Raw genomic sequence first — 26,432 nt, 5'->3', positions numbered from 1 at the left:
AAGAAGACCAAACCACATTTCTGCAGGTTGCAGGTTTGACTAAGATGAGCTGCTGGTGTCACAACATGAAAATGTTTCACACGCTTGCTTTGTTCTGTTTTTGCTGGTGCCGTCTGACAGGTAAGTTATTAAATGTTTATATTTTTTGCTAAATATCAGTGATATTCTTCACAGCTAAGCCACATTTTCATGGGTTTTAAATGATGTTAAGTTCCAGAAAAACTAAACTTTCCATGTTGTAATCACACCATTAATGTAATGTTCAAATATCTCAAATTTCTTTAGTAAGTAAAGGGGCACAATAACTTAGAAACGTATCTAAAGGCTGCGCACGTGTACTTGCATTGACTTTGGTAGCTGAACAAGTCCAGATGCAGGAGATTCTTTAGATTCTTGATAATTTTGTCAGGAGTGCGCTGAAGCGTTCGTTTGGGTTTTTGGGGTGGTCCACGTTGAATCCAAAGAAGTTAACTTGAAGATGAAATTGCCGGAAGAAGAAAGGAAACGTTATCTCGAAGAGATGGAGCGAAGATCTGAACTGATCAGACACTCTTAAAGGAACACTCCACCGGTTTTTGAAATAGGGCTTATTCACCGTCTTTCCTACATTTAGATAGGTGGGCAAATGCATTTTTGTCTCAGTGCATGTATTGTTTTAGTTTGGCTTAGCTTAGCATAATGAATGGAATCCTTTGTTGCCAGCAGAATGTCCTGAGTAAAAGTGATAAATAAATAAACAACCCACCTAATTACTTGTGGCCTGCGTATTCACAACGAGTACAAATAGCAATGCAGATTAAAGGATAATTCCGGTATTTAACACCTTGAGTCTATATTGTAGTTTGTTTTGTATGAACAAGAGTGGTGGACAACATTTTTTTGACAATGGTTCCTCTCTCGAGTATTTGACTATAAAAGAATTGGCCATGGACCCATTTAACATTGGAGTCAATGGGCATGTCCGAAAATGTCATTAAAACAACCTTTAACATTAGTTTTCAAAACTGTGCAACTCACCGAGTGATTAGTGATGTTAATTGATGTTCCAGAAACAAAAAGTGTTGCGAAATACAGTTTCTGTCGTGTTTTATTCGTCATTTTGTAAAATCCCATTGAATTCTGTTGAAGGACTGAGTGCTCGTTAATATAAATGCGCTACCGGAAACGGAAAGGGGGCTGTTTACATTTTTGTATGTAAATATTGTTTATAATCATCAACGAACACTACTAACCACTCGGTGAGTTTAACAATTTTGTAAACGAACATTATTGGCTGTTTTAATGACATTTTCGGACATGCCCATTGACTCCAATGTTAAATGGGTCCATGGCCAATTCTATTATAGTCAAAAACTCGAGAGAGGAACCATTGTCAAAAAAATATTGTCCAGCACTCTTGTTCATCCAAAACAAACTACAATATAGACTCAAGGTGTTAAATACCGGAATTATCCTTTAAGACTAGGCGATTTCCTAGGCAGATATTGACTTGGGACTATATTAGGGTGAAGCACAGGCGAAGCACTGCTACTTGGGCGCAGAGATATCACGCAGCACCTGAAATCCCACAACTTCTGTCAACATACCGGCGTGAATAGTAGCTGGATATTTTTCCTACAGTAGACATAGTGAATGGCGATGAACATGGTTGATTTTGTGAGAGACAAAGAGGGTGACTTCTCAGACAGTCAAGATCCAGAACCATACCTCTATGAGCCAGAGTTTTCAGAAGAGGAGCTGCGTGCTTTGGAAATAGAACGACAGGAGGAGGATGTTGCCGGTGTTGTGGCGAGTGGGACAAGGTACTGCCATCGATGACCAGGCTCAACGTGTCAGATCAAGATGAGCGTGCCCGCAATTGTGTCACAGCTACCGAGGATTTCTCGGCGTTGATCCATCCTGCAGTCCTCGGCTTTTTTCCCCGGTGCGATAAAGTAAACTGGACAAAATGCCCCACGCCGAATGGACCCAATGGACAGCTGTCCACAGAGTAAGTGATTATTTTCAATTACCATGTTTGCTGTAGCTGTAACTTCTCAAAATAAACAAAATCCAAAAGCGAAGATACTCGGTATGTTGACGGATATCAGGTGTTGCGTGATATCTCTGCGTCCAAGTAGCAGTGCTTCGCCTGTGCTTCACCCTAATATAGTCCCAAATCAATATCTGCCTAGGAAATCGCCTAGTCTTAATCTGCATCGCTATTTGTACTTGTTGTGAATACGCAGGCCACAAGAAGTAATTCATTTTTTTTATCACTTTTACTCAGGACATGCTAGCTGGCAACAAAGGATTCCATTCAGTATGCTAAGCTAAGCTAGCGGCGACCCTGCCAAACTAAAACAATGCATGCACTGAGACAAAAAATGCATTTGCCCACCTATCTAAATGTAGGAAAGACGGTGAATAAGCCCTGTTTAAAAAAACGGTGGAGTGTTCCTTTAAAGGTCATATCAGTTCACACCCATTTGGTGAGGGGACCAATCTAAGATGACCTGGAGAAAGTCTTTGTTCCATCTTATCTCCATTTGCATGTTAATGGTGACATAGAGAATTTGTGCAGTCTTTACACAAAAGTATGGTAAAAATATCATGATGCAATTCATCAAAACATATTGTACACCATTGATTATAAAATCAAAAGAGGATTATTTTGATACCAAGAAAGAGAGGATTTGAAGACATTAAAGCAGTGATACATCATCTTTTGGATCTCAACATTGGACGTTACTCTAACATAACTAAATAATTATAACTAGTCATAACTAATTAAACACAGGGGCATGCTTAAAACACTGGATAAATAGTATAAACATTTGGGAAAGTTTGTGGGTAAGAATGGAGAAAGTGTCCTTGTGTATTGGAAGTCTGTCTCTATAGTCTTTGACCAAATGGCTCGTGTCGTCCGGTCTGCTGTGCTATCTTTTGAGGATTGCAGAAACAGTCTCTTGCTGAGATCGTTCAGGAGAGCAGTGGTGATAACGGCCTTTGAAGAGAACTGGTTTGAGGGCCGATAACAACAGGGGAGAGAGGGAAGGTTTTATGAGGCCTAGAGCATTTTGGATTAAGTCCATTCTTTACAGTTAGTTACAGACTACAGCTGATTTCAGGCTTTGTAAACCATCAGGAGCCTTAATCTGTGTAAAAATGGGTTTTTCATCAGGTGTGTTTGGTGATTCAGTGTCAGTGATGGAGGGAGATTCTGTTACTCTAAACTCTGATACTCAAATACGTGAAGACGACTACATAATGTGGACATTTGGAGCTAAAAATGCTCTCATAGCTAAAATGAATAAAAAGAAGCAAATCTTCTCCACATATGATGATGCTCTTGATGGGAGATTCAGAGACAGACTGAAGCTGGACGATCAAACTGGATCTCTGACCATCACACACACCACAACTGAACATGCTGGAGATTATCAACTAAAAATAAATGGACTGAAAGTGACATCAAAAACATTCAATGTTTCTGTCTATGGTGAGTAGAGATCATTTGTCCAGCCCAAATATTATTGAATAAAAAAACATTTTTTAAAGGAATATTCTGTACAAAATATGTTCAATCAACATCACTTGTGGTGTAATGTTGACTACCAAAAATATAAAATCAAATATTCCCTTACTTTTTTATTAAGCAGGACTCAATGTGAAGCGCTTTCGTCAATGAAGCCTTGATCAAGTGTGTGAATTTAAAGTAGAAAACCGGGGCGTTTAAATAATCCAGACGAGATTAAATAAAAGCAAAAATAAGCTTTTCTATATCTTTAAAACTTAAAAACTGTCTCACCTTGGAAATATTTCGTAATTGATAAAAACATGACTGAACCTAATTTTAATCTGATATTTAAAATTCAAATTGTGTCAAAATAAACACCCACATTTCTGCCTAGTATTGGGAAACACCTTATTAAGAGACTCAATCTGACTTTTATTAAAGCCCTGAACAATTATCATGACTTCAGTTTTCTCAGTATGTAATTGCAGAAAATGACAAGCCATCCAGTTACTTATATCTGTTAATGCTTGGAGGACATCTAAGCATGCCAATAATTGGAGCGCAGTGATAAATATAACTGTAAATCATATGCAATTTATGATTTTCCGGATTACAGACCCAAGAGGTAACATCTAAATTGAAAACAAATTTGGCCCCAGCAGGGAGCCCTGTGGAACACCACAGTTGATTGTAGAAGGGGAAGATAAATTATCTCAAACTGTGCAAGTAAACCTCACTCCCCTGATCTCAAGAGGCGCTCTAGCGACTGAGACTAGAGACTGCGGACTTTTGCCTTCTTGTTAGAGCGCCCGCCTCCCGTGCGGACAGGCACAGTTTTGAGTCCTGCTTAGAGCAGGCTGGTTTGAACGGGAGGGGCTAAACTTGCATTGGCCTGACAGTGGAACAGTGCCTATTGATTAAGTTTGATTTGATTATTTTGATTAAAAACCCTGCATTATGGCAGTTAGAAGTTATTAATTTTTAGATATTAGGAGAACTTGCAGCCTTTGCTGGTGAACTAAAAGCCCTTTCAACTGCTCAAAATGAACATGACGTTTTGTTGATTTCCATGCACTTTCTAACTTCCTGCACTCTCAAATATTAAATATTAAAAATACAAATAGAAATTATTTTTGTGGTAATCAACATTATTCCACAAATACTGTAAATTGAGTTTAACTGGCGCTGAAACCAGAATATTACTAAACTATTTACATATTGAAATCATTTTAGTTTGAGATGATAGAAACACCGTCATCACACTAAACACTCAATCAACACATTGAGCCGAAAATACCATTTTGTTCTCTAGATCTATACATATTTATTTTATTCGCTCATGTTTTCTCAGCTCGTCTGCCTGTTCCTGTCATCAGCAGTAACTCTTCAGACTGTTCATCATCATCATCATGTTCACTGGTGTGTTCATCAGTGTTGAATGTGAGTGATGTGACCCTCTCCTGGTACGCAGGAATCAGTGTATTGTCCAGCATCAGTGTGTGTGATCTCAGCATCAGTCTCTCTCTACCTCTGGAGGTGGAATATCAGGATAAAAACACCTACAGCTGTGTGCTGAACAATCCCATCAGCAACCAGACCACACATCTGGACATCAACACACTCTGTCACACATGTGCAGGTACCACAGCACTGATGATATACAGTGCTATGCATAAGTTTAGACACCCATGCTAAAGTTGACTAAAAAGAGAAATAAAAAAATCATCTTTTGGAAATTGAACTTAATGCCTTAATTTAAAAAAATAGGAAAAATCCAACCTTTAAGGACACCAATTTTCTTTGTGAATGAATAATGTATCGTAAATAAATAAATGTTCTTCCTTAAAATACAGGGTGCATAAGTTTGGACACCCCTATGTTAAATTCCCATAGAGGCAGGCAGATTTTTATTTTTAAAGGCCAGTTACTATATGGATCCAGGATACTCTGCATCCTGATAAAGTTCCCTTGGCCTTTGGAATTAAAATATCCCCACATCATCACATAGCCTTCACCATACCTGGAGATTGGCATGGAGTACTTTCCATAAGAGCATCTCTCAATGTAAATCAAACCAGCTGTTAGGCTAACTGAAATAAAACCATGCCAATCTCTAGGTATGGTGAAGGGTATGTGATGATGTGGGGCTATTTTAATTCCAAAGGCCAAGGGAACTTTATCAGGATGCAGAGTATCCTGGATCCATATAGTAACTGGCCTTTAAAAATAAAAATCTGCCTGCCTCTATGGGAATTTAACATAGGGGTGTCCAAACTTATGCACCCTGTATTTTAAGGAAGAACATTTATTTATTTACGATACATTATTCATTCACAAAGAAAATTGGTGTCCTTAAAGGTTGGATTTTTCCTATTTTTTTAAATTAAGGCATTAAGTTCAATTTCCAAAAGATGATTTTTTATTCCTCTTTTTAGTCAACTTTAGCATGGGTGTCTAAACTTATGCATAGCACTGTATGTGTGTGTTTACTGACCTGATCTCTGTCTTCTGTTGTACATCAGACTGATGGGTTCACTTCTTTCTTTATCATTTCAGAACGGGACGGTGAATCTACTTCACAGCCAGTCTCAGTGTCTCTGTTAGTGTGGATCTCTGCTGCTGCTGCTGGATCTCTGATGATTATTGTTGCAGTCGTTGTGATCTTCTGTATCTGCAGGAAATGTAGGAAAACAGGTCAGAAGAGCAAGCAATGAATGCATAAGGCGAAATAATTATCTTTTTTTAAAGGTACAAATTTCAATATAGGATTAAAAAACATTGTTGTTTTAACCTGTCTGTGATTATTGTTAATGCAGTTCAGACCCGGGAGGAAGACAGAAATAATTCAGCATCCTGTCAACAAAATACACAAAAAATGGTAAGATCATTTATGATGGTGTAGCAACAAGTTGTTGCAGTCAGTCTGATTGAAGCTTTTGTCAGTAATATGCCTTAAACGGTTAGTTCACCCAAAAATGAAAATTCTGTCAGTAATTACTCTCCCTCATGTTGTTCCAACCCCGTAACACTTTCATTCATTTTCGGAACACAAATGAAGATATTTTTGATGAAATCTGAGAGCTGTCTCACTCCTTCATAGGCTGAAAAGTTAGTAAAGACATCTGCAAAACAGTCTAAGTGACTACAGTGGCTCAACCTTAAGTTTATCAAGCGAGGAGAATACTTTTTGTGCGCAAAAACAAAACAAAAATAATGTCTTTATTCAACTAGGCATATTCATTTACTTCTGTGTGGGCCTCTGACGTGAGTTTACACCGTTTCCGAAACTCTTTACCACCTTAAAAAGATAACCATGGTCCACCCTATCGAACCACATCAATCACATCTCTTAAAACAAAAAATAAATTGTCCATTATTGATCGTTTCGGTAAACAATATGATTGATCTTCATGAATCAACATGTTTAAAATACATTTGAGCCTATTTGCAATAGATTTTGAAAGTATTTTACAATCTAAACATAATAAGGATACTGGCCTCCAATTCTTTGAAAATCCTAAATCTCCTTTTTTTGGTAACAGAGAAATTACATCCGGCCTACCGGAAAGATAAATCTTCGGGTTCAGCCGAGTCTGAGTCTTTTGTTCTAATCGAAATTATTTTCTCTTTTGCAGAATGCTTATAATGGGGATGAGTGCTACTATGTAATAAATATGCAGATAATAGCTATACTAATAGTAAATATAGTTCAGGTATCAATTAGCCTACATATAAATATTTATTTAAGATCTGTCAAAGTAGCCTACTTAGTTGACTACGACTTCAAAAGCCTGTAGGCCTACACAAGCCGTGGTTCAGCTGCGCGCGACTAACGCTCCCAGTGTGAAAGCATGAGAGAGAGAGAGAGAGAGAGAGAGAGAGAGAGAGAGAGAGAATAGTAGAGTAATAGTAGAGCTGTGATTCGTGGAAAAAACACGAGAAAATACAGACTATCCTCAAGATAAATATTATAGGCCTACATGCGATCATTAAACAATAGCCTACATACCATTCTAATTTTCAAATCGTAAAATTATGACCGGTCAAAGAAGTTACTTTTGTTTGGTTGTTTTGTATTTTTAAATACGACTGCATTTTTTTCTTGCAGAAATCAAAGAAGGAGGATGTTTATGAAAATGTCCCCAAAAAACGATGATCAAATACCGTGGAATACTGGAATAAATGTTACAGCTCATATAGCCCTGACTCACACCTCATAGTTTACATTAATTCTCTGCCGATATGTTTTAACTTTAGTTTCATGCTTTTACGCACTCTCATGTGTTGTTATTGTAATGTCTGAAATTGTGTTTTCTGTGTTAGTTTAATTTAGTGGTTCATGAATAGCATTGTCCAGAAACTCAACTAAACGATCTATAGCTTAATGCACATGGAAATTCACTTTTGAACAGTATTTTTGGATATAAGAAATTTGTCAATAATATTAATAATTTATTTACATTCTTTATTATTGTTACATTCTGTGTGAAACTTGTATATTATATTCATTCATTACACACAGACTGATATATTTCAAATGTTTATTTCTTTTAATTTTGATGATAACTGACAACTAATAAAAATCCCAAATTCAGTATTTCAGAAAATTATAATATTACTTAAGACCAATATAAAAAAAAAGGATTTTTAAAAATGCTGGCCAACTGAAAAGTATGAACATGAACAGTATGAGCATGTACAGCACTCAATACTTAGGATGTTGTGGCTCCTTTTGCCTGAATTACTGCAGCGATGCGGCGTGATGGAGTCGATCAGTCTGTGGCGTGGAGTCGATCAGTCTGTGGCGTGATGGAGTCGGTCAGTCTGTGGCGTGGAGTCGGTCAGTCTGTGGCACTGCTCAGGTGTTATGAGAGCCCAGGTTGTTCTGATAGTGGCCTTCTCTTCTGCATTGTTGGGTCTGGCGTATCACATCTTCCTCTTCACAATACCCCATAGATTTTCAATAGGGTTAAGGTCAGGCGAGATTGCTGGCCAATTAAGAACAGGGATACCATGGTCCTTAAACCAGGTACTGGTAGCTTTGGCACTGTGTGCAGGTGCCAAGTCCTGTTGGAAAATTAAATCTGCATCTCCATAAAGTTGGTCAGCATGAAGTGCTCTAAAACTTCCTGGTAGACGGCTGCGTTGACCTTGGACCTCAGAAAACACAGTGGACCAACACTCTTTTCATCAGAAAAGAGGACTTTGGTCCACTGTGCTTTATTAAATCCAGAGTCAGCGCATCTGTCTACATTTCCAGAGCACTTCATGCTTCCTTCATTTTCCAGCAGGATTTGCACCTGCCCACACTGCCAAAAGAACCAAAACCTGGTTCAATGACCATGGTAGTACTGTGTAATTACTGTGATTTCATGTAATATTCTATTTTTTTCGTGGGTTTCATAAGCTGTAAGCCATAATCATCAAAATTATAACAAATAAAGGCTTGACGTATCTCACTTTGCATGTAATGAGTCTATAATATATAATTTTTTTTATATTTTTTGTTTTGTTTGAAAGGAAGCACTATGAGTTTCAACTCTGCAATAATGAATAATTCATGTTAATTCATGTTTTGTATTCATTTCTTTTTAATTACAGTGTCAATGTCTTTTTATTTCGAATGCATTTACAGAATACGATTTATCAGCAATTGAAAGTTTTCTGATTTGAAAAGACTGATTTAACAGAACAATTCAACTGATTTTGACTATTTCTCTTAAATATTAATAGTGATTCAGAATAAATGACCAGGACATGTAAATTTGTTACAGCAACCTCATAAAATAACAATTGTATCCTAAACCCATAGATATTTAAAGCAGCAATAGCTAAAAATGATTAAACCTGAATAAACATGTCAGTAAGTCAATGCTGCGGTTATGCCCAATACACCAAACACAAATCATTCACACTGAGGTTAAAAAAATTAATCTGTGGATATCAGATCAGAGAGATAGATTAACATTCCTTTTGAAAACTAAATCATCAAATGGTATTACACTTATCTAAAAACAATAATTTGATGCATCATAAAAAGCCAAAACATACATGCACTAAAATAATGTAAACTTGCAGATCATTTCTGCAGTAAATTATGAAATGTTGAATTTTACCCTAGATGGTCAAATATGTTTTACTATGTTTGTGTCTCTTTTTGCTGAAGCTGATGAAAGGCTATTCGGTAAAGGAATGTGTGTCTCTTCTGATTTTTTTTTTCTTTTCTGTTTGTAGTGTAACCTAAAAGAAAACACAAGACAGTAAAATAGAAAACAGACATAAGAAAAGGATGTTTTTGCATGTACAGTGATCAGTAAAGACTCGCCACAAAAAAAAAAAAAAAAAAAAGTTGCACAAATTACAATGAAGAATCTACTGAAATACATTACAAATGAGGAGTTAATACAATATAAATATATTTTTTAAAAAACTTATGAAGTCAATGTGTTTTTATTTATCAGATAATTGCAATTCAATATTATTGGAAATTAACATATGATTTAAAGTTCTTTGTTTTTCGTACTGTAAACTATTGCTTTTAATTCTGTGTTTTATGCTAAGAGAAACTAAAACAAGAAGTGACACTAGTCAAAGACGTCAATCTGGATGTAGACATTAAATAAATAATAACAAATTATGAAGACAGATGCAACACAATCATCCATTTACAATCATGCACTATGATATTGTCTGACACACACATCTACAATCACATGATTAATCTGCTACCTGTATAAACTCATAGTCCTTCATTTAAATGATTGACACTACGTCTTTGTATTACCCTTCAATATTTGAATCCTCAACCTTAGTGTCTCCAAGCAGTGTGTGACACACACGGAGTTGATCTAAGAATCTGTTGCACTGAAAGACTGAATATCTCCAATTAGGTTTTTGATAATCTCTCTGTATTGCAGTATCAGTTTTAAGATTGTAAGATTCTCCGTCAACTGCCACATCAGTACCAAGAAAAAAAAAGAGAAATTAGAACAATAACACTAAATCAACTCTGATCATTTGCTCCAAATATGTCCCTGCTCTCTGATTTATCTTTAACCCCTTTACACTGAATCACATTCACACTCGCACCACAAGAGAACATGAACAAACACATTGTCTGATGCTTCATGTATCATCGTATAATCCATTACAATCATTAAAGCAACAAGACTACCACTTTAACAATATTACTCTAGACCTATACAGTCTCCATGAATTGATGGATGTCTCCATGATATCAAAAAGTCAACAATTCCTATTTTTTTTATGCAAAGTATGTAAATAATGTGCCTCATAATCTTTAATCAAAATAACAGATTTTATCTGATTACATGTTTAGGCCTATTGGCGTGAGGGCGGAGCAACCTGCCAATCACATGAAATCCACCAATAGCAAACAACCATCCAATCGATTCCCCATGGACAAAATCAAGACTTGCCCAACATTTGTTTCCCATATATACAATTGTGAAGAAAAAAATGTGTTTACAATTCATGCAACTTTGAAAAATTGTTATAAAAAAATAACTTGTTACTTACACTTTTGTATTTGTCGCTTAGATATCCTCCAGAGACAGTAAAACCATGTGGCCGCCACAACCAGTAGCAGCACATTACTTACTAAAACAATTCCCTTTATACAACCTGAAGGTTGATTCAGCACTGGTGTTTCTACATGTGAATCTGTAATAAATAGAGGGGTACAGTCATTACTCTGATCTGTAAACCATTTTTAAAATAATTTTGAAAGATTAGCAATAAAAAACAACAACAACAACAAATAAAAATGCATTTAAAAAAAAAAAAAAACGAAAAATAAATTAGGCCTAATACTGCTGCACAGCACTGAAAATGCATAGATGCATAAATGGTCACCATAAAGGAAATGCTCATTCATCATGTGATAGTTCAGAGATTCCGGGTTTTCACACTTTCTGACCAAATCATTTGTACCACAACTTCCAATAAGAAAATTCAACTGCAGTAGCGACCGTTCAACCTGAAGAGGGCAGCGTGACAGCAGTGATCCTTCAGAAATTATTACAAATATGCTGATTTGATAGTCAGTTATTATCAATGTTGAAAACAGTTGTGCTGCTTTTTTTTTTTTTTTTATAACCCATGATACTTTTTTCAGGATTCTTTGAAAAAAGGAAATAAAGTGAGCATTTATTTAAAATATAAATCTTTTTTCTAACAATACACTATTCCAAAGTTTGGGGTCTGTAATTTTTTTCTTTAAAAAAAAATAAAAAAATAAGGATGATAAATTGATAAAAGGTGTAAAGATTTATATTGTTAGAATTTTTTTTCTATTTTGAATAAATGCTGTTATTTTTTTCTTTACTTTTAGCATGTTAGAATGATTTGATGAAGGATCATGTGACACTGGAGTAATTGATCACATGAATAAATTACATTTATATATACAAGTATATTAATATAGAAAACACTTATTTTAAATTGTAATATTTCACAATATTACTGGGGTTTTTCTGTATTTTTATCAAAAGAATGCAGGCTTGATGAGCATAAGAGGCTTCTTTAAAAAAAACAACATCAAAAATAGTAATGTTTCCAAACTTTTGTTCGGTACTGTATTTCAGGTAAATATAAGTCTACATTTTTTTCCCCCAAAACAGAAATATGTTGCTACAAATCATAGTCCGTGAAAATGACTGAAGCACTGGCCTGATGTGTCTAGAAATGAGCCATTAATGACTAAATTATACTAACCAATAAGAACACCAAAGCGCTTTATGATGCTGGATCTGTTGCTGATGATCTGTAGTGTATATTCTCCAGAATCTGTGTTAGTGGTGTGTGTGATGATCAGAGATCCAGTCTGATCCAGCTTCAGTCTGTCTCTGAATCTCTCATTACACTGAACATCTGTACAGATCTTGATCAGTTCTCCAGTGATTTTAGCAATAAAAGTGCCATTAAAATACCACGTCATCACATCATTTGGTTTTCTTATTTCACCAGTATCGAAAGTGACAGATACTCCCTCCTTCACTGACTTTCTCTTCATTGTATCCATCACTGCGTCAGGAACAGCTGAAACCCAAACAAACATCTGACTGAAGGATCTTCTTGGGGAAAACTCCACAACAAAAAAGAACTGTGAAAATGAATTTGCATATTAATATTCTGGATTTTGAGGAATTCATTCGAAACATTTATTCGATTGCTAAATAAAAAGGGACCTGTGGTTAAAGAAACATGTACACATCCCATCCTTCAAGCTGAAATCAAAGCCCTCAGGTCTGATTACGGCTTCCTCCCAATGCGGCACATCTTCCCCCTACTCCTCGGAGGAGGGGCTCGAGCAACCAGGAGCAACTCGTTCTCGGAGACGGAGCAGAAAACTGTGGAGGAGCCTGGACATGGTGAGAGATGCATTCCCTAAACTTCTCCACCACTGTCTCAACGGCAGTGCCAAAAAGTCTGGAAGGCGACATTAGAGCATCAAGTAGGAAGGTCTTTTCACTCTCCTTAAAATGCCTCTCCGTCACTACTATTGCCGCCATGGATCGTTCAATGCCTCGGGGGATAGACCCTCACCCTGGTCCAGGTCTTTGAGTAGGTCAGCCTGGTATGCCTGCACATACGACTGCCAACCAGCCTAGATGGTATCTGGCATGGCTTGGATGGCAGAATGGGAGCCATCAGTAGCCGCGTTTCCACTGTTGGCCCAGGGCCGGGCGTGCTAGTGCGTGCTTGGGCTAGTCGCATTTCCACTGTCACTTCCGGGGCTCGATCGGGGCTTACTCTGGGCTAACGTCCAGGATTTCTGGCCCGTCGAATACGTTGGTCCAAAGCGGGCCAGCTCGGGCTAGAGGAGTGGTTACGAACAGAGGCGGAGTTTGCCTGAGTCTGGAAACGGCAGCGGCGGATGATTCTGTCAGCATTTAAGACTTTTAAAATAATTTAACTCACGTTCATGTTTGAATGCCTTCGGTTTGTGATCCGATGTGGATTCTGATCAACGTATAAGGTAGAAATATTTATACGCGATGCAAAAGTCTATGCACACTAACCATTACCATAGTAACATGGTAAATACGCTTGAAGATACGCTTAGTAAAAAAAGAGAGGCGTGTTACGGGTGTGTTTTAGTGAAGCGCTGCAGAGCTTCTGGCCCGACAGTGGAAACGCAGCAGATTTTGGGCCCGGTGCTACTGGTCCGGAAAGGACCGTTTAAAGCCCTGGCGTGCACTGGCCCGACAGTGGAAACACGGCTAGTGACAAAAAATGTCCAAGGGGAGAGATTGCTTGTTAAATTGTCTTCAACCCAAGGCATTCGTTCCTTCACTATGCGCACACATCCACACAATAATCGCGTGACATGATTTGAACTATGCGAGCAAAGCAAGGGTGCTTCCACGAACCCACCACCTCATTGTGCAGGTCCGGAAGAAAGGAAAGGCTCACCAGAGCCGGGGACTTAGACCTGTGTGACGGAACGGCTGCGTCCCCCTTATTATCATCACCACCTCGTCACCCTTAAATCGCCACTCTTTGTCAGGTTCCCGACTGGAGTAGGTGTAAGAGAGAGAAGGGGCGTTGTAACAACCAGGACTGGCGGCGTTAAATGCCAATCGTGCCTCTCCTCAGGAGATAGGTTTATTTTCCCCTTGCATGTATGCTGGTGTCCTTGCAGGTACAGGAGGCGAGAGGAGAGATATTCCCACGCTCCAAGCCATGAGTCGCAGGGCCCATATGTCCGTGCAGGGATGCACGTGTCTCTAGTGTTGTCAAAATGTTTTCAAATGTGACGCTTTGAGCGCTGTTGAGCGGAATCGTAAACACCTCTGATTGGCCATTGTGTTCACGTGCTCATCGGATTTGTCTGTGATTGGCTACAATGATCAACGCACGGGAATGTTTGAGAGCACACGGAAGGGTTTGAACGTTGATGTTGTTTTAAACGGGAGCTTTTGAAAGAACAAGCAGGCGTCTATCAGCGGACCGGACCTGCTTTTAAACGCTCCCGTGTGTATCTGTGTTGCGCTCTGTGAAGAGCGTTATTGATGTATTATATTTACAACATGTTTCTGAAGCGCTGAACATTGTAGCTGATCACAGACATATTTGATGAGAGCTTGAGCCAATGGCCATTCAGAGGGGTTTACGATTCCGATCGACAGCGCTTAAAACATCACATTTAAAAAAAAATCAGTATCGACTTGGTACCGAAGTCGGTACTTTTGACAACACTAGGTGTCGCTGCCGTCAGGCTGAAGAATGGCCTTTCTTTCCCATCTTTCACTTGGGAAGATGAGCCGCTGGAGCCACCGGGACCCCGTCCACTTTACCTGGACCAACCCATCTGAGCACCATCTTCCCTGCATGTGCCCCAGCACAACGAGGACACCAGATCCCCTACTTATTTTGGACACTTTATTCCCATTTTTTGGACATTTTATGTTTATTTTTATGTTAATAAATGCCTCTCCGAGGGGTGACACCACACCCACTGTGTCTGTCGTCGCTCTTCCCGCCACACATGGCAAATATTTTCCTTCTAATTGGCCACAGACAATCTCGTGCTTCGGGCCAGACCAACTCAAACTTAGTCGGCCCATGGAACGAGTCATAAGCTCCCATGGCTCATAAAATGTGGGGCTTTTTTTTTATAGGAGGGGAGAGTATCAGACTTAGATGCAATGTCTGTTACTGACTCTGCATCTAGTTCCTCTGGAGGGGAGCATGCTCTCATCCAACCTGGGCCAGATGCAGGAGCCACGTACCCATATCCTCAGCAAATGACAGTGCCGAGTTCCCTCAAAGGGGAACAATGAGTATGAAATATAGATGCAGATGATAAGAAAGGGAGTCATTCATTTAATCAATTTATAATCAAACTGAACTGATTAATGATGAAGAAAGACAAATAATTTCAGCTAATAAACACTTATCGGAACATATATAACTTGTTTTTAAACATTCAGTAAACAACTCACCATGGACAGAAACATTAAATGTCCTGTCATTGTTATTGTTGCTGATGATTTTTAGTTCATATTCTCCAGAGTCTGTGGATCTGATGTTTGTGATGGTCAGAGATCCAGTCTGAGGATCCAGCTTCAGTCTGTCTCTGAATCTCTCAGTTCCTTTATTACACTGAACATCTGTACAGATATCACTGAGATCTCCGTTGATTTGAGCTATACGAGTGTCATTAAAATACCATTTAATCTTTTCTTGTTGGTTTGTTTGAACACCAGTGTGTAGAGTGACTGAATCTCCCTCCATCACAGACACTTCATCTGATCCAACACCAAAAACACCTAAGCAAAAACATACAATAGTGTAGTGATTGTTGTTCACAAATGTGAGTAGAAAAACACAAACAGCACAAACACCTGGAGAAGACTTGAACAGATTTATAAATGGCATTATAAGCCAAACGAAACTAAACAATAGTGCTGCGAAGATGTTTTATTCTACAGATCACAAAGATTGTGTAGAGAAATCGGTCCATCATGTAACATCCAATCAAACAGCAGAAGAACATCAGTGATTTATATTCACTCAGACACACATCTCATGGACGATCTTGTATATAACCCACATCCTGATTTAAATTCCCCATCCTCACACATATACAGCCCAGCATTCATACAACCAAGTAGTGATCATATTGGCATAGACCTCTTATGCATATTACTCATAAATTATTTTCAGTTTACACTTTAAATATCCAATATCCCAGGTATATGGTATATATGGGAGATATCATACGCGCTCCCCTAGTATATGAATTATACTTTTCAGATTTATAAGGAACCCATTTTCAATGTATTTGACCATTTCAAATATGGTTTTATATTTGTCTCCCCACCCTCAGAAACACATACTTCTTCACACACATTGTTCTCAAAGACATAATTCTTCAATCTTCATCGACATAAAACTAACAATTAATATGCCTATTTGATCAACTCCAACCAAGAGTTGGTCAAGCTTTTTTTCCCTTGTATAGGGGAAAAGAGAAATACAACATATAAACAATAAATGTATTTATGTCGAGTTAAATTAAACTCAAATGGATTCAAATAAATTAATACATTTTTTTTTTTTTTTTTTTTTTAAATCGTAGAAAAGTAAAGAGATTAGGCCTGTAACAAAAAAAATGATTACCTTGGTCGAACAAAATACTCGCTGAGATCAAAATAAAAATAAAATTCATTTCTCAAACGTTTCTCCATGAAAAGATTATTCTGTTCCTGCTTTGCTGGTGTATTTGACAAAGTGAAACGAAAATCACGAAAGAGTTCAGTTCAGTTATGTTCTTTGTAATAATTGGCGGACGTCCTCGAGATTAAATCGTGTTTCACACGTACGAAATTATATTTTAATCTCAAATAGGTTTATGTAGGATAAGAAAACACGCACTTCTTGTGGTTCACACAGTTAACCGATTAAAAGTGTTTGTTTCCAATCCGTTTAAATATTTTTTCGGATAGTATTATTAGATCCGACTTAAACATAGGCTATAGGCTACATTGTAACAACATGTAGGATATTAGCCTATACTATCTCGAGCTAAGGGGATTATGTGTATAAAAATGCAGATACGTGTACAGCAAGCCGACACGAGAGCTCTGTTTGGGTCTTTTTAAAATCTGTCTATTGTTTTTGACTGTTTTGACTATTTTTGACACATGGGCGCTCCTCATTTCGTATTTGTCCATCCTCGCGTCTCAGCTTCACTCCAGTATGATGCAAGGAAAGAAAACTAGGACGGAGGAATAAAAGGACATCTTACTTAGCCTGAATATTCTTGATCACTCGAGCGTCACTTCAAAGCGTCGAGCTGCGTTCCCTTATGTTGCTAAATTTAGTTATTTAAGAAATTAATAAATCCTACATAATAATAAAGCAATGCCCTGCGCGGTTTTTTAAACTGCAGATGTAAAATGTAAGTTACCATTATTGTGACAGATGTGAAGGGGGAGCTAATCGTGTCTTTTTAACATGCTAGGCTTCCGCATATTATAAACTGTGCTTCGCTCATAACTCCTCTGGAAGATTCCTCTCCTCGTGCCTACATCTCTGAACTCAGATGTCATTTAAGATGTCTAACTTTGATGTCTAACCAGGTAACAGGATAAAAATCTTGGTGCACGCGTTATAGTGAGGAGAAAAAGCCATAAGGCGAGTTATGCGGAAATCCCTTATGGAAATGATGGGCGTATTTTATGCAAAAGTAGACCATTTTCCGGAACGGAACAAGAACATATTTTAGATTGTAAAAATGCGACAGTAAAAAAACGGTAGTAAGTAAGTTCCCGTAAATAAAGAGAAAAACTACAATAAGCATAGCCTATTATCTGTATTAAAACATTATTAAAGGGATAGTTCACCCAAAAATTAAAATTGTGTTATCATTTACTCACCCTCAAGTTGTTTCAAACCTGTATGAGTTTCTTTCTTCTGTTGAACACAAAAGAAGATATTTTGAAAAATGTTGGTGACCAGACAGTTGATGGACCCCATTGACTTCCATAGTATCTTTGTCTGGTCACTAACATTCTTCAGAATATCTTCTTTTGTGTTCAACAGAAGAAAGAAACTCATACAGGTTTGAGTAAATGATAACAGAATTTTCATTTTTGGGTGAACTATCCCTTTAAGCATTCACAGGACTGAAAAGACAGACTGCTGCATTATGTTTAAGCTAAACTCCATTAGTTAGTTAGACATATTAGGCCTACCTCTGTCAAACAAAGTTTGTATTTGACTTTAAAGTGTTCTGTGAATGGGATAAGTTTCATAAAAGCAGAACACGAACTAAACACACATAGGCCGACACCGAATACCCCGTCTCATGCAAATGACGTGTGTCCATACAACAGTTCAAACCACATCACTTCTGGAGAACAGGCCACAGTTTCAGTTTGACTCGGAAGATGAACTAGTGTACTATCACTTTGGTAAAAGTGGTAATGTGAGATGCTAGTCTGTTTTAAAATTTTTTTTTTTTTTTTGTCATACCAAACAATTGAATGAATATACAACTATTTTAGTAATCTTTATTTTACCATGACATTTTGGTAGATTTACACACTATTACACTCTCCCCTGCTTAGCACAGTCAGACATAAACTTAAAAAATATAGATATTAGAAGATTTAGTCTTAATAAGAGACAGAAGAGCATATACAGCTATGCATATAACACAACAGGCCGTGTGTGTGTGTGTGTGTGTGTGTGGGCGCATGTGTGAACTAGGAGGGTCGTCGAACTGTTGGGGGAGGATTCACACACCAGTAACCCGTTTCATTGTGTTTGTTTTTTAAACAGTATACTTTTTTTTTTGAGAGCATCAGTAGGTCAGACCTTTCACTGAACTATTGAAGAAAATGTTGCTCATGCTTGTCTTGTTCTGTTTGTGTGGTGGTAAGTTATAACGTTTATATTGCTTATTATAGCTTAGATTCGGGTATCTATATGGTCTTTATTTGAGTACAGGGTCATGAAATTATCAGGGAGTTTGGAAATGTTAAATGTACATGGAAATGTAATATATGTTGGGTTGGGGGGGGGGGGGGGGGTATTTGTGTAGATTGGTAGATTGTATTACACAACCTACCATTGTGCTGCTTTTAAATCACAGACCATTTTTGAATCTCAGTTTCAAAAATTGACATACAAATGGAAATACTCCATGCATGATTCAGCAACGATCTTAAAAAAATACTTTTCAAATGAATGCGACAAAAAACAGAGGAATCCTGAGTGCATTTTAAATTATTCAGATGCAGTGAGCCTGTCTACCGGTATAAATAGCTCATATAGCTACACATTTTTTTTCTATTATTTAAAACATTTATTGAAAATATCCAGCAGAAAGAATTAAACTTGCGATGTGACGCGTAACTTCAGACCTTTTATTTGCTCTTTGCATTTGATTCACATTTAAACATTACAAACTAAAAATGATTTCAGCCTTTGCAAACCAACAGAAGCTGTGACAAACCCTTTCATGTTCTCCAGGTGTGTTTGGTGATGCAGTGTCAGTGATGGAGGGAGATTCTGTTACTCTAAACACTGATGTCACTGAAATACCTGAAGTTGAAGATATACTGTGGAAATATGGAGCTGAAGAGTCTCTCATAGCTAAAATGGAGAAAAAGAAGAAAATCTCCTCCACATATGATGATGTTCTTGATGGGAGATTCAGAGACAGACTGAAGCTGGACGATCAAACTGGATCTCTGACCATCACACACACCACAACTAAACATGCTGGAGTTTATAAACTAGAGATAAGTGGAGCGAAACTGACATCAAAATCATTCAGTGTTTCTGTCTATGGTGAGTAGAGATTGACTGCGTTTTGAATTATGAGAGGCACTTCATGTTTGGGGAAATTCTACTCAAAAAGACTCAAACAATCATTCAAATCATAAGGTTGCGCTACAATAATCCTTATCCATCAGTTTGACTCAATGAGCTGTCAAATTTCCTCCATGTTCCTTTTTCAGACATCAGGAGAATAATGTAATGTTTGGTATTTTAACGTGTGACATGATATAACAAAAATATATATGGCAAGAGCTCTTTTCATTCGCTGCATTCTTTTCATCCTGAATATTTTCCTCATTCCTTTGTATTCCACTGTTAGAATCTAAAAAAAGGCAACATTTACTACGCATTTTGAGGTCTTATCTCCCGTTTTAATTTACGATATAAGCTTCCATGAATAATTCACTGGAATGCGTTATGAATCCCTTGTTTTTCTCCCCAAATCCTCACTTTTCCAGGTTGGTTTTCACACGAATGCTTTAAAATGCAGTTAATTGTCTCACCCTTTTCACTTCTAATCCCTATGTTTACTGGAATGTTTCTAAGGCAGGTAAATACAGTATTTATTGTCTGTCATATTTACGGAAATCACATTGAAATATTATCACTCAATGTTCCAGTTAATGATCATTTTGATTAAGGCAGCCTATGTTCCATAATACAGACATATACGGTATCACTAGTGATATTTAGCACGTCAAGCTTTCGGTGTCATTCATGGTCTGTTCGAATTTGCTTTTAATGTTCAGCGTTTGAAGGGTGAGAACCATACCATCTCATTGTATCCGGTATTTGAAATTGCTTATTGCTTTCATAGAGTGAAGCTTTCGCTGATTTGTTTACGGTTTAATGGAAGTTACTACAATAATTCATGCATAGCCTCATGGGGCATTGAAAAAAAGGTTGATATTCTTATTTTTTTGTTAACATATTGAAAGGTTTAATCCATGGGTGTCCAATCCTGTTCACTGTCCTGCAAAGCGAAGCTCCAAAACCCTTGGAAGTTTCTCATAAGTCTGAAGGCCATGATGAGCTGGTTCAGGAGTGTTTAATAGGGTTGGAGCCGAACTCTGCAGGACAGTGGACCTCCAGGAACAGGTTTGGGCATCCCGTAATCGTTTTATTGTTTGAGGTCACAGACACACTCACTTTCATCACACTAAACATTCACTGAACTGAATTCTGAGATTTCCATTTACTTTCCAGCTCGTCTGCCTGTTCCTGTCATCATCAGTAACTCTTCACGATGTTCTTCATCATCATTAAATTGTTCACTGGTGTGTTCATCAGTGTTGAATGTGTGTGATGCGACGCTCTCCTGGTACGCAGGAGTCAGTGTGTTGTCCAGCATCAGTGTGTGTGATCTCAGCATCAGTCTCTCTCTACCTCTGGAGGTGGAATATCAGGATAAAAACACCTACAGCTGTGTGCTGAACAATCCCATCAGCAACCAGACCACACATCTGGACATCCACACACTCTGCCACACATGTGCAGGTACCACAGCACTGATCATGTGTGTGTGTTTACTGACCTGATCTCTGTCTTCTGTTGTAGATCAGACACACACTCACACTCATGACTGTTCTCCTTCAGGTCCTCCAGTCTCAGTGCCTCTGATAGTGTTGATCTCTGCTGGATCTCTGATGATTGTTGCTGTAGTCGGGATCTTCTGGATCTGCAGGAAACACAGAAAAATACACCCAAAAGGCAAGTGTTACTTACAGCTTTTAAACAAGTATTAAATATACCCCCCGGCCTGTTTCACAGATATTAGGACATTTAAGTTGCTTTCATAAAAAACATTCTTGGTGTGCCTCTTGAGACAAAACAATGGCACTGACATACTTTAAGATATGACAGTGAAAGTTGCTTTCAGTTAAAACATCTCAAACATGCATTTTAGTCTGATAATAGACTTGAGCCTTGTCTGTGAAACCCCTATTGATCATAAGGTGAACACCCTCTAGTTCCTATTCATTGAAAGAAACCAAAACAGTATGTGAAGTTATTGAGTTATCTATATAATGACACTGTACAGCACTTTACTCATCTCACTCGCACCAAAAGTGCATCACAACACACTGGAAGCACAAACAGAAATGCCATCTCAGCGAATCCAATAACACACCAGTCTACACTTTATTAGAAGGCGTCTGCTTCAGAGATAAAATGTGCTATTAATTATGTATTTTGATGTGCTGAATTCAAATATGACAGGTAGAACATCTGATTGGCTACTGTTTCCAAGATATTTAAGTTTTTACGTTTTACGACCATATTGTGTGGATACCCGTCACCTGTCCTGTTTAAGGGTTACATACATTTTTCTACATACAGAGTGATTATGGTTGCATCATCTATGACTTTTAGAAATAACATCATGCAATTCATTCATATTATGTATGATGCAATACCAGCTTCAGATTGCATTATTCATTGCTTTACCTAAAAAGAAACCACTGTCCAAACCGAGTCATAGATCCAGTCAAAGATTTAAGAATGGTTAACGAATGTCTTTCTACATGTAGTGATATGATTGTTGTTGTTCAAACAGTTCAGACTTGTGAAGAGGAGATCATTTACTCGGAGCCAACGTTCCATGAACGGAAAGCACAGACATCGGTAAGGTCATTTAGCAGATATACACTGACTCAAATCACATATCAATACACCCACACAGGATATTATAAAATATTTCCACTGATGTAATTTTTCCTGTGAAAATACTTCATGTAACAGTTACAGTCACAGTCACTGGTTTATCTGTCAATCAGTGGCTGATAACTAAAACTGCTTTAACTAGTCTTTCAAGTGAATCATGTGATTCTTTTTATGCTTTAACTCTGTTAATAACTTTTATACATCAGTTACATAAAAAGTATATTTGTCTAATTTGAATCTGAACTGAGATTTATTAGCCCTTGAATAACTGCTAGTTGGCCAGACTACTTCTTAAAGGGGTGATGAAATGAGAAATCAAATTTTCCTTGAGCTTTTGACATATACGAGGGCATCATACTAAGAACATCCTGTAAGTTTCACAACTGAAAACTTCCTTGTTAGTCCAATAAAAGCTTTTATTGACACCAGGCACAGCGAACGAAAGGATCTATGAGGTCAAAGGGTATCAATAATAATAATAATAATAATTCATTACATTTATATAGCGCTTTTATAGCACTCCGCAGAAGATGATCAACGCCAAATCAACACTGCCTGTTTAACCCCGCCCCCGATTCACGCATTACATGAAACTCATTATAATATGCAAAACTGTTATCCAATCATAGCAGGGGGCGTTTACTTCCAAGTCTTTAATGCGGCATGCCCATAAAAACCGAGCGTTAGGCTCAAAACCAGGGTAGAAAATAGCTTATTACTTATTCATTTTGATGTTTTTGAATGTAAAAACTAAGCGAACGTCATAATTTGACCTCAGACAACAATAAAACAAATTTTAAAAAGCTAGTTCATGACCTCTTTAAGACACACACACACACACACTGCATCTGAAATTACATACTGTCGGAGTAATACATTTGGATTTAAATTACTTCACAACCATTCCATTTTTTATATATATAGTATGTCATGGTCATGTTCAGTTTAGTTTTAGTTTCTTTATCATGACTTTGTGGTCAAAAGTCATAAAAGCAAAAAAAGGGCAGAGGCTGCTTGTAGCCTACAGTCTGTCCCCATTAATATTAAAATCAAACACACTCGCTAGCCAGCAATATCACTTGTTATCATACTAAACATAATTTTGTTTGTTGTTATATTTAATGTATGGTATGAGAAAGTAAGATAAGACTGTTGTCAGTACTAGCATTAGCTCAGTGATAATGAAGCAACACACACACACACACACACACACACACACACACACACTTCATGTAGTCGCCCACATCCTGAGCACAAGCTCCATACTTTAGCGCTGTTAGCAGCTAAACACAAAAACAACAGAAAGTCTTCTAAATCTCCAACGTAGTTGGACATTAAACACAAACAAATGTTTTCATTTACTAAAAAACACATTAAATACAAGTTCATTTCAACATTTACTCCCCAGCTGTGGAGTGATGCTGTGAACATTGACCATACTTGCACAGACAGGCTAGATCTTCTGTGAAATCCTTTGTGTGAAATCAGGAAGTCACATGCATCAAGACCAAATAAATGGGTCACAGATCTGTTCTGAGAGGGTTGCAGACAGCAGGGCAAAACGAATAAAAAACAACTAACCAATTGTGCAAAATATAGGACATTAAATAGATTCATCAACCTCTAAAAGGTAAGGACGCTTTCCATATCTTTTGTTGTTGATGTCAAAAGGCTGTGTCCAATCTAACTCTGGCAGAGCTTCGCAAACAAATCAAGCACAGATATTGCCTCTTCTGATTTTTTTTTTTTCTCAATTTGACATACGAAAACTAATGTTTGTTTTTTTTATTATAGCAAGGTTAGACCAATTTTTATATTTAACTGTATTCAGTGAATTATTTATATTGGTTTCAGCCAGTTAGTCAGCTAACAATTATCCGTCTATGGGAAAATGCACTGATGTGCTCATTAAATGAGGAGTGGATCTGCCGCATTACAACGAAATTCAGTTCTGGTTTATGTGTCGTCTCTAGAACACCTTTGTTTTTCTTTTCATTCATTCATGAAACACTTCACTTGGCTAGAGGTAATATAATGCTGGGCCCCAGGTTGCTTTGAATAGCACTTGTGTTGTTATATTTAGCTTGCATTATGTTAGTAATATAACAACATGTGTCATAATATAAAAACCTGTGCAGTTCATGCTAATATTACTATGTCAATATTTGATTTGATTCAATTTTACTATGTGACGTTCATTATTTTACTATTTGTGTCCCAAAGCAAAACCACGAGAACTGCTGATATATGAAGAATTTTTTTTAAAGATATATCTAGTGATATCTTTTTTTTACAGAATGTTAAAGAAGAGGATCACACAGAGTACGCACCTGTCGCCATGAGAAGATAAGATCCAGCTTTTGACAACCTTATCTGAGTCTATGGAGATTGGAGACTGATAAGAATCACCACATGTAGCACACATTAAAATCTATTGATGAGATAATATACAAACTTCAGATTGTGTATTCTCAGCAAGGTATTAACCATTTTGGACTGGTTTAACTTTGAGTATTATTTGGAAATCCCAGCAGACACACAGCAGGATCATTCTGAGGGGTTTGAAGTGAAGTGAGATATTCAGAGATGGATTCATGAAGGGCTAAATAATTTTTCTAATAACTTTACCAATCATCAAAAAAAAATTATTAGGCCTAAGCAATTTTTTACATCCCCCTTTTCTCTTTCTCTTTACACCACAGAAATTTGGTTTGACCAAATGGGTGGACTGTGGACAAATATAACGTGGTATTACTGTAAGTTATATTGTTTCAAACAGGAAGCTTCAAAGCTCCACCTAATGATTTAAACACCACACTTTCTTTCCAGTCATGTGACTGCTTCACTTTACGTAAGGATATGTGACGACGGGTTATGGACGTTGACGTCTAATTTAAAACGCACGCACACCACGTGATGGCGCTGTTTTATACTGTCTATGTGTTTTAGACACTCCTGATGCTTTGAAAGTTTCCCCGAAACTTTCAGCGCTTTAAAAGGCATTGTTTTTCTCCATTCCTAATCGGAAGTGTGTTGCTGTTGTCAGTATTTTGTGTCTATCAATAAAATGTGGTTGAAGGGAAGGAATTCGCCTTTGGCTAAGCCACGCCCTAGAATGTAGATTGACCAATCACAGCGCAGCCAAGAACGAGCTCCCACAGAGGCTCCGACACTTTTTCACGGCGCTCCATTGACTTCAACGCAGGAGGCTCATATTTTTGGTCTCGGCAGGCTATTACGTCGTCGTTTTATAAAAAATATGGTTAAACGTTGTGCCGGGGGCATTTGTAACACATATACGCGTTTCCCAGAGAGGTTGGAAGGGGGTGTCCGTTTTTTCCCCTTCCCAAAACCGAAGTTAAATACTGACAAGTGTCGTCTTTGGATTAAACTGTGTGGACGTCCTCAGTCAGCGAAACCCCTCAAGGATCAACAAGCTCACCTTTGCTCTAAGATACATTTACCTTTAACCTTACTATGTGTGAAGTTAAGTTATACTAGTTAGACAGTTTTATGCTGTTTAGGTTATGATTTCGGTTCTCTGCCCTAATTGTTGATACGCTAGCACACGCTGCTAATAAATACAACTTTATACTCGCGTAGTCCGTTTGCTTTGTAAATAATAACGATTATAGAAGTGAATAGAGACCTACCCAGCTTTGCATGACAGTGTTTCTCCTGATATTGTTAGTCACAGCCTCCGTCTGGATTAGGATATGCGGTGGTTCATTTTTTGACTGTGACCGTTATGCTTTTGCCTTTATTTGGATGCCTTGTTGTTGCTTGCGTTTCACCTTTATATGTCTTGAATAAAGCCTTCAAACGCATACTGCAGACACTTTTGCCTACTTCTATCGGACACTTTATTTGCTGCTTTATAAAAGTTTGATAAAATTCCAGCAGGAAGAGCCGTCACAGCATAAGCCATGTTGATTACCAAAATAGAGCC

General features: G+C 37.6%; 3 protein-coding genes across 10 annotated transcripts in view; 2 read left to right on the top strand and 1 right to left on the bottom strand.

Moving 5' to 3' along the window:
• LOC306987861 (uncharacterized protein) overlaps positions 1-26,432 on the top strand; it is a 434,965-nt gene that overhangs the window by 317,745 nt on the left and 90,788 nt on the right. The window lies entirely within an intron of this gene.
• Positions 64-24,913, top strand: LOC306987906 (SLAM family member 9-like). 3 transcript variants are annotated; one of them, XM_079592542.1, is made up of 6 exons: positions 64-120; positions 3,164-3,481; positions 4,851-5,138; positions 6,056-6,193; positions 6,316-6,377; positions 7,608-8,957. In XM_079592542.1, the coding sequence occupies exons 1-6, from the start codon at positions 66-68 to the stop codon at positions 7,653-7,655; spliced, it is 909 nt and encodes a 302-aa protein (XP_079448668.1). In that variant the 5' UTR covers positions 64-65; the 3' UTR covers positions 7,656-8,957. The 3 variants fall into 3 exon arrangements, with proteins under 3 accessions (XP_079448668.1, XP_079448670.1, XP_079448669.1); XM_079592544.1 differs by lacking the exons at positions 64-120; positions 6,056-6,193; positions 6,316-6,377; positions 7,608-8,957 and adding exons at positions 1,580-1,990; positions 21,416-21,529; positions 22,377-22,444; positions 24,780-24,913; XM_079592543.1 differs by lacking the exon at positions 64-120 and adding an exon at positions 1,580-1,990.
• LOC306987882 (uncharacterized protein) lies at positions 9,077-26,432 on the bottom strand. Of its 4 annotated transcripts, none has more exons than XM_079592499.1 (7): positions 26,137-26,432; positions 21,354-21,497; positions 15,469-15,795; positions 12,236-12,559; positions 11,039-11,182; positions 10,284-10,449; positions 9,157-9,739 (listed from the first exon to the last, which is right to left on the bottom strand). In XM_079592499.1, the coding sequence occupies exons 2-7, from the start codon at positions 21,397-21,399 to the stop codon at positions 9,625-9,627; spliced, it is 1,122 nt and encodes a 373-aa protein (XP_079448625.1). In that variant the 5' UTR covers positions 21,400-21,497; positions 26,137-26,432; the 3' UTR covers positions 9,157-9,624. The 4 variants fall into 4 exon arrangements, with proteins under 4 accessions (XP_079448627.1, XP_079448626.1, XP_079448625.1 ...); XM_079592498.1 differs by lacking the exon at positions 26,137-26,432 and adding an exon at positions 23,924-23,975 and having other exon boundaries at positions 9,158-9,739; XM_079592501.1 differs by lacking the exons at positions 10,284-10,449; positions 26,137-26,432 and adding an exon at positions 23,924-23,975 and having other exon boundaries at positions 9,077-9,739.

Source organism: Phoxinus phoxinus (assembly GCF_949152265.1).
Source record: "Phoxinus phoxinus genome assembly, chromosome: 20".
Taxonomy (NCBI): Eukaryota; Metazoa; Chordata; class Actinopteri; order Cypriniformes; family Leuciscidae; genus Phoxinus; species Phoxinus phoxinus.
The sequence above is the reverse complement of the archived record's forward strand: the minus strand, read 5'-3'. Positions and strand labels throughout refer to the sequence as shown.

Excerpts from the sequence above, each read along its gene's own strand:
- LOC306987906 (XM_079592542.1), top strand. The coding sequence starts at position 66 with ATGAAAATGTTTCACACGCTTGCTTTGTTCTGTTTTTGCTGGTGCCGT. Across the intron at positions 121-3,163 it reads TTGCTGGTGCCGTCTGACAG|GTGTGTTTGGTGATTCAGTG; the intron begins GTAAGTTATTAA and ends GTTTTTCATCAG. Across the intron at positions 6,194-6,315 it reads CAGGAAATGTAGGAAAACAG|TTCAGACCCGGGAGGAAGAC; the intron begins GTCAGAAGAGCA and ends TTGTTAATGCAG.
- LOC306987882 (XM_079592499.1), bottom strand. The coding sequence starts at position 21,399 with ATGAGTGTGAGTGTGTGTCTGATCTACAACAGAAGACAGAGATCAG. Across the intron at positions 12,560-15,468 it reads ATTTAATGTTTCTGTCCATG|CTGTTCCTGACGCAGTGATG; the intron begins GTGAGTTGTTTA and ends TTTGGGTTTCAG. Across the intron at positions 9,740-10,283 it reads GAGGATTCAAATATTGAAGG|GTTACACTACAAACAGAAAA; the intron begins GTAATACAAAGA and ends GTTTTCTTTTAG.